At 37.2% G+C, this 7,841-nt stretch overlaps 1 protein-coding gene across 2 annotated transcripts in view; it reads right to left on the bottom strand.

Moving 5' to 3' along the window:
• Rock2 (Rho associated coiled-coil containing protein kinase 2) overlaps positions 1-7,841 on the bottom strand; it is a 102,280-nt gene that overhangs the window by 14,192 nt on the left and 80,247 nt on the right. For both annotated transcript variants that reach the window (XM_050141943.1, XM_050141944.1), the window contains exons 19-25: positions 5,988-6,148; positions 5,497-5,681; positions 4,711-4,780; positions 3,594-3,697; positions 3,160-3,346; positions 808-901; positions 629-723 (exon numbers count right to left, since the gene is read on the bottom strand). In XM_050141943.1, the coding sequence (XP_049997900.1) occupies positions 629-723; positions 808-901; positions 3,160-3,346; positions 3,594-3,697; positions 4,711-4,780; positions 5,497-5,681; positions 5,988-6,148 (896 nt within the window). The remainder of the gene's footprint in view (positions 1-628; positions 724-807; positions 902-3,159; positions 3,347-3,593; positions 3,698-4,710; positions 4,781-5,496; positions 5,682-5,987; positions 6,149-7,841) is intronic.

Raw genomic sequence — 7,841 nt, 5'->3', positions numbered from 1 at the left:
ATCCTTAACCACCCTCGTCCCAGGGATCCCAGTACCCGACTGGGGTGGTCCATGGCATCCATCCTGTATTCTAAATATTTTTTTATTCTCATGACTTTTGAGAATGATAATTGAAAGTGTTTGAAGGGTTGTGAGTGTAGCTTGGGTAGAATGCTTGCCTAGCGTATGCCAGGCCTTGGGTGTGTTCCTCACTAAATCACACGCTTGATATCATTTTCCACTAATCCAACTTCTATTACAAGAGATTTTAATGGGCAAATGTTCCTCCTCCTATCTGGAGGAAGTGAATTCTGCCTTGGCACTAAAAAGTACTTTGTCCAACAACAGAAAATAGTACTAGCACCCACATGTTTTCCTACAAATCCAACTGTGGGAGCTGGCAGAGAGGTGTCAATCATCACATGTGCCCTTTCAGACCACCTGACACTTTTCAGCCTATTAGCAAATAATAAAAAGCTGGGAGAATGTGGGACATATGAAGTTTCTTCTAACTTGACAAAAGTAAACCAGGAAATTATTTAAACACTGATATTACAATGAGCACAGTTTCTGCCCTCTAGAGCTAGAAGTGACAGGTGACAGGAATGAAAACAAAATTCAAAATTGCATTTGCATTCTGGTGACGTACTTGAGTCTTGAGTGTTCTCTCAGTCAACAGCTGTTTCTCAAACTGAGCTTTAATAGCTGCTGCACTGATCTCTTCATCTTTCAACTTTGAGAGTTCTGAAAAAAGAGATATTAAAATTACACCAGTAACTACAGCTACTAGGTATGTTCACAGTAAGCTCTCTTCCTGCTAATACATACGCTCTTGAGTATCCTTCAGCTTGTTGTTTAGTTCTTCTTTCTCGTTTGCAAGATTTGCAACATCACTAGTTAGTGTCCTATTTGTTTCTTCGAGCTAAGAAACACAAGTCGGGGGAAAACCAACGTATTAATTTACAAAATTTTAGTTGTCAAACAGTAATCCAAAGTGAGACCCCTAGAACACCTCTCAACTCTCCTTGTGTTACCACACTAGACTTTCCCTGGATAAAACTGTTGCTCCCTCAAAACTTCTTACATATTCCAAAAAACCAAAAATCTGCCCTTTTGTCACAAATCCTTAGCAGTTTTTTTTTCTAAAAAATGAGAAAATCACTTAATAAATCAAGAAAAGGAGAAAAAGAACTTGTGTTCCAATCATGAAGTGTAAGCTTAAAAACTGCAGTGTTTCTTTCAAAATGTTATTTAAAATTTAAAAAATGAGTTTTTATCAAAGCTGACACCCTTTTTCTATATTCCATTCAGATTGTATTTCTATCTTTCCTTCCTTAAGTTTTATAGTTTATATGCTCAACTTTCCCACCAAATACTGCACATTTTCATTATAAACACAAGAAATAATATGTGGTGGCGCACAACTTTAATCCCAGCACTCAGGAGGCAGAGTCAGGTGGATCTCTGTGAGTTTGAGGCCAGCCTGGTCTACAAGAGCTAGTTCCAGGACAGCCAGGACTATTAAAGAAAGAAACCCTATATCAAAAATCAAATCAAATAAATAATGACTCACTTAATAAAGAATTAAATTTGCCACGGTAGGGTATACCGTTAACCTTAAAACTCAGTAAACAAATGCAGGAGGGTGTCTATAAATTCAAGTCCAGTGTGGTCTACGGAGTGAGACCCAGGCAGCCAAGGATAGTGAGAATTAAGATGTGGGAATGCCAGATAATGTTTCTAAACCCAGGGGGGGGAGGAGGCAGGACAAAGATTGTGAATTCTGGGTCATTCTGAGATCAAAATAAAGAACAACAAATTGTATTACCCTGCATATATATAAAATTCATTTAACTCCAACTTCTATTTACTTCCACTTTCTTTCTACCATACTTAATGTACCTATTTTGGTTCTGTTTGCTAAGACACAGTTGTATGTATTCTAGGCTAGCCTCCACCTTGCTGTATAAACAAGGGTGTTCTTCAACTTCTGACCCTCTTGCCTTCACTTCCCAAATGTTGGAATTACAGCCATGTACTACCACATCTATTATTTTTAATTTTAATTTAATGCATATAAGTGTTGACCTGAATGTATGTCTCTGTAGCATGTGTGTGCAGTGCCCTCAGAGACCAGAAAGGGGCGTCAAAAACCCTGTAACTACAGAGTTGCTACAAGACAAGTATGAGCTGTCATGTGGGTGATGGGAATCAAACCCAGGTCCTCTGGAAGAGTCAGTGCTCTTAGGCACTGAGTCATCTCTCCAGCCTCTACGCCTATTTAGCGACTGAGTTGCAAGGGTTTGTTGTTATAAGCATCTCTGTGTCTCTAAGCACTGTGCTAGTTTCTTTAGCATAGTTATCTTAGTGTGGACTTTCTTTGGGTGGTACCATACACTTAAAATTTCCAGAAATGGTCATACTATTAACAAAATTGCAGATATTATATTGACTTTAACTCTCCATTTATTGTAAAGAAAAATGTCATTTTGCAGACACTTGAAGCTGACAGCTTATTTTCAGTCACATAAAGGGTATTTCAAATCTATGGCACTCATCTGACCTTTTGCTGAAGAACTGCATCTACTGATGTATTTGTGCTATCTCTTTTGGCCAATTTTCTTCTAAATTGTTTCATCTCGTTTAATGAATTATAGGCATTATATATATATTCTAAAAATTAATGCTGTTTAATATATTCCAGTATCTTTTCTTTGTTTAGGCTATCTTGTGTCACATAGACATTTTAGGTTCTAAAAGCTTAAACTTTCTATTTTTCACATCTGGTCCTTAAGCTAGGTACAATTTACCTAGTCAGATTGACCATTATTCCTTTCACAAAAAACCCCATTATTCCAAACCCACTTCCCGACTGAGTGTTTTCGCACTGGCTTTATTACTATCTGCACAAACACAAGGTCTTGTGCACGCAACTCCCTCTAGCCGACTGTTCACTCCCCTTACTGTGGTAATCAGTAGCTCTGCATGACTGACAGCGCAAGACCAACTGCTTTCTGTTTTAGTTTTCTCTGAAATGTTTCTTTAGTTAGACTCTGTTACCATTTGCTAACAAATACAGATAATTTTTAATTTACATCTGACACAGCTCCTAGATGTTTCTGAGATTTTTATGACACAATAATTTAATTACAAACCCAAAGCACCAAGAATTTTACTTACAGATGCAATTGTGGCATCCTTTTCAGTAAGTTCTTGCTTGTGTCTAGCCATCATCTCTTTTATCTCCAGCTCTTTCATGATTTTCTCTTTTTCCAAATCAGAATATTGTTCCTCAGCAATGGAACGAGCCAGCTGCTCAGAGTCTGCTTTGGTCAGGGTGATCTCCAGCTGGGCAGCCAAAGAGTCTCTGTATTTCAGAGATATACCATAAAAAATATAAGCATATGGTAATGGGATTGAACCCAAGGCCTCGTATATTCTAAACACACAGTCTTCCCAAGCTAAGTCTCAGATCCCTTGGAGATGGCATTTTAATGACCATTTTTCATTATGAACCAAAAGTCTTTCTCTACTTGATTCTTTTCAGTATTTTTTAACTTGGTAAAAAGGAGGCTGAGAATAGGACATGTGCCATGGACAAGGCCCGCCCTTACCTTTCATCCTCTAAGTCCTGCTTCTTCTGCTGTAACTCTTTACACAGCTTAGTCTTCTCTTCATTTTCTTCCTTAAGTTCTCTAACTTGTGTTTTATAAAGGGTCTAAACAGCAAAACAGAAATGTGTCCATTATCACCAAGAATATGACTTACATCCAAAGCCTAGCCAGGCAAAAATCTCAATATACACACATATTTTCTTAATGTTGAGTAATTTGGGGCTCTTGAGAAATTAATAATTTTCTGAGTTTTCCCATTTTCTAGCTGGGCCTACACAGAGAAACCCTGTCTTGGAAGCTATTAAAAGAGGAAGGGAGGGTAGGAGGGAGGGGAAATACTTCCTATTTTTAAAGTGCTCTCAAAAAAACGCCATAAATATCAAAATGACAATTTTATTCCTTTCCTTACAAAAGCACAATTTCCAAAATTTGATGCTTTTAACCAGCTTCACAGGCTGGTAATAGTTTATGCTTAGAATTATGTTCTAGCAACAATACCTCATTTGTTGTTTTGAGACAATGTCTCCCCTTCTGTTGCCCAGATTCGCTTCAATTTTGAGGGTTCAAGAGTTCTTCCCACCTCAGACTGCCTAGCAGCTGCAACTATAAGCACACACTACCAAGCCAGTCTGATAAAGAATTCCTGTTAGAGAATCTATAGTCTTTTGTCCAGCACTTTTTCTTTTTTATGGTACTGAACTCAGACCTCTTTCCAATGTTCCCATGTTAGGCAAGCATTTCACCAATGAGTTATATCCCCAATCCTGGTTTCCTTTTTATGAGTCATGTAAGAGTCCACCAAATACTTATGGTGTGATGGTAAACCACTATAATTCCAGCACTCAGAAGGTAGACAGTTTGCAAATTGGAGACCAGCATGGGCTATACAGCAGGTCTGTTTAAAAAAAAAAGAAAAAAAAAAAGCCTAAAACTAAAGCAAGCAGGGGCAAACAAACAAAAGCTGTGCATCCTACCCTCTTCTGAACTCCCAGGGTACCATGCATGCACGTGATACACATACATGCCTGCATCCAAAATACAAATACACAGAAAGTGAAACAAGTATTTGTTTCAATTAAAAGACAATCATTCTCTGGTTTTGTAGGAAGTGCCTTACTGAGAAATACTGCTCTGCTTCAAGCTGGTCTTGCAGTTCCTTCATCTGCCCGTCTGCATCCTGCCGCTCTCTGTGAACATGGAAAGTCCAAGTCTTTAGTAGAGTACAATATACACATTCAAACTCACTCTGCAAAGAATCCCTGCAATCAAGTAATTTTCATGCCACACTAACTTCACCACTGCCTTCCAAACTCTCATCCCTGCAGGCCTGGTAGCAGAGCCTGTAATCCCAGCAACTGGGAGGCCAAGGCGGGGAGGGATTGTGAGTTCAAAGCCAGCCTGGAGAATTTTATGAGACCATGTATCAAAAAAACAAAACAAAACAAAAATCCAAACAACTGAAAGCCATATGTGGTGACTTATATATGTAATCCTCGCACTCCGGAGGCGGAGAAAAAAGATGGCTCTGGGAGGTTGTAGCCAGCCAGGGCAAGGCAGTAAAGCTATAAAAACAGTTACAACAACAAAACACCAAAAACAACAGACACACACACAAAGAAAACTAATCCTTCAGCACTGTGCACAGGTTTTTCCTGAGGCTATGTCACATCATATGTCATTAATTCAATAGCTAATACAGTGTGTGCCTGTATTTTCAGTTTATTTTACTTTCACATTGCTATATAAGTTGGCTCTGGAATTCCAGTCTGTTTCGCACTCCCAAGTGTTGGAATTATTAGGAATTATCACCAAACCTGGCTTTCATTTTAAATAAATACAATTATACAAACACATAAAACCTCTCAGAAGCCATCAATCTAACTATCTGAACCAGTTAACTTACTTTCGAAGTTCAGCATTTTGCTTTTCCAAGTTCATTTTCATTTCCATGAGATGATTATTTTCTTGCTTTATCTGCTTTTCTGACATTTTCAGGGTGTTAACTTGCTGAGTCTGCATCTTCAGGTCATTTTGCATAAGGCAACGCTTCTGAGTTTCCTGCTCTATCTTTAATGTCAAATTTCTAACCTAAAAAGTAAATTGTATACTTAGTATTTAAGTAAATTATTTTGATTTTTCTCAAGAACAATAATTTCTTAATCATATCACATTAAAATATAGATATTTCTAATATTTTTAAATATAATCTTTAAGTTTTAAGTAACTTAAAATTATTCAATTATGACCGATTTACTCTATCATTAAACCCAACAGACTCCATAGAAAATTACAAGAAAAAATTAAAAATTAAATAATGCAGTCACCATTAATGTATCCAATAAAACTAGCTTCTTATTGGTTCATTCATTTTTACTTAGTGCAATGCACACTTACATCTTCATTTAGCACATCTTTCTGCTTCAGCAGCTCGTTTAATTTCTGCTGGGACTGTTTGAGGTCACAGTCCAATATAGAGCATCTTTTCTCGGCTTCCAGGAGTAGGTTTTCCACTTTCTGCTTTAAAGACCTTTCTTCCAACAGCTTCTTCTCCATTTCTATTACAATGAAAGTAGATACAACTATGAGTCTGAAATGTATTTTAATTAAGAGCAAGTGGTACTGTCCTATATTGTTATTTGTTTCTAACTGAACATTTTTATCACTTCAAATATACTTGAGATATAAATTTTAGGCTAGAAAATTGGGAGTTTTATTTTTACAATATAAAATTATCATACTACTTGTAATACTACATCTATTCTAGCGAAAAAAGATAATCCTGTCTTTGTGTAAAAGACACTGGCATCTTTCAAAACAAACAAACAAAAACAGTGTGACTCTTCCTACTGGAAAGCATTCCAGGCAGATTCCATCTCTTCTCTTTCCATATATTATTACACAGGTGTTGAAAATTATGTTTGGGGAGATAGACTCAGAAACCCAACTTTCTGATCTTAAATCTTGGCTCTGACACTTACTAATTATTTAAGTAAATGAACTTCTTTCATTTACTTCTTTCGCCTTAAATTTCCTTTTTAAAAAAATATTTATTTATTTATTATGTATACAATATTCTGTCTGTGTGTATGCCTGCAGGCCAGAAGAGGACACCAGACCTCATTACAGATGGTTGTGAGTTACCATGTGGTTGCTGGGAACTGAACTCAGGACCTTTGGAAGAGCAGGCAATGCTCTTAACCTCTGAGCCATCTCTCCAGCCCCCTGGCCTTAAATTTCTTCCATCTAGGAGGGTAATGGTATTTAACCTCCAGCATATGGCAAAAAAGTGTTGAAGCTGATACATATACAGGACTTAAAATACTGCCAGACATATGGTAGGCACTAGGTAAGTGCTGAATAACACTTAACAGGTTTTTTTTTTAAAGAATTAGTAAAATGTTAGGAGAAAATGGAGTAAATCTACAAAGTATTAGCTTACTTAGTAAGTAATCTTTGCTTTTTTTTTTTAAATATATTTATTTATTATGTATACAATGTTCTGTCTGTGCATATGCCTGCAGGCCAGAAGAGGGCACCAGACTTCATTACAGATGGTTGTGAGCCACCATGTGGTTGCTGGGAATTGAACTCAGGACCTTTGGAAGAGCAGGCAATGCTCTTAACCGCTGAGCCATCTCTCCAGCCCGGTAATCTTTGCTTTTTTAAGTTATATTCTTCATTTTTTAAAAATGACTTGCAATAAACCTATTATCAATCAGAAAAATAATCATTTAAAAGCATTTTTTTCATCTTAAGGTGGTCAACAAAGTGTACCCCTAACCAAGTAAGTTCAATTCTAAAGGTAAATTTTAGTTAATCTTTTGATTAGTATTTCAGTTCATACCCAAGTAGGAGTCCTCTGCCCTCTCACACTGAATGTTTAACATACAACTATTATTTACAGTTGCATTAGGTAAGAATGTAATCCATTAATTTTCAGGCCTTTTTTTAAAAAGAGTTCACATATGTATAAAGGCTTAAAAATGATGTTGGGTATCTTCCTCATCTGCTCCCCACTGTATACTGTGGCAGGGCCTCTGAGTGGGTGAATGTGGAGCTCACTAATTCTGGTTTGTCTAGCTAGTGAGCTTGCCCCAGGGATTCCCCTTCTTTGTCTTCTGGGTGCTGGGATTGCTGGTGGCTGCCATGCTTGCCTACATTTGATATCACCATCTCCATGGTCAGAACTGAAAATATTTAACGAAGGGTCTTTAAAAGTGAGCACGGATAAATAAAACATTCTCTACA

Source organism: Alexandromys fortis, unplaced genomic scaffold (genome assembly GCF_014885135.2).
Source record: "Alexandromys fortis isolate MF-2015 unplaced genomic scaffold, M_Fortis_MF-2015_v1.1 scaffold_30, whole genome shotgun sequence".
Lineage (NCBI taxonomy): Eukaryota > Metazoa > Chordata > Mammalia > Rodentia > Cricetidae > Alexandromys > Alexandromys fortis.
Note: the sequence above shows the minus strand (reverse complement) of the source record. Positions and strands in the feature narration are given on the sequence as shown.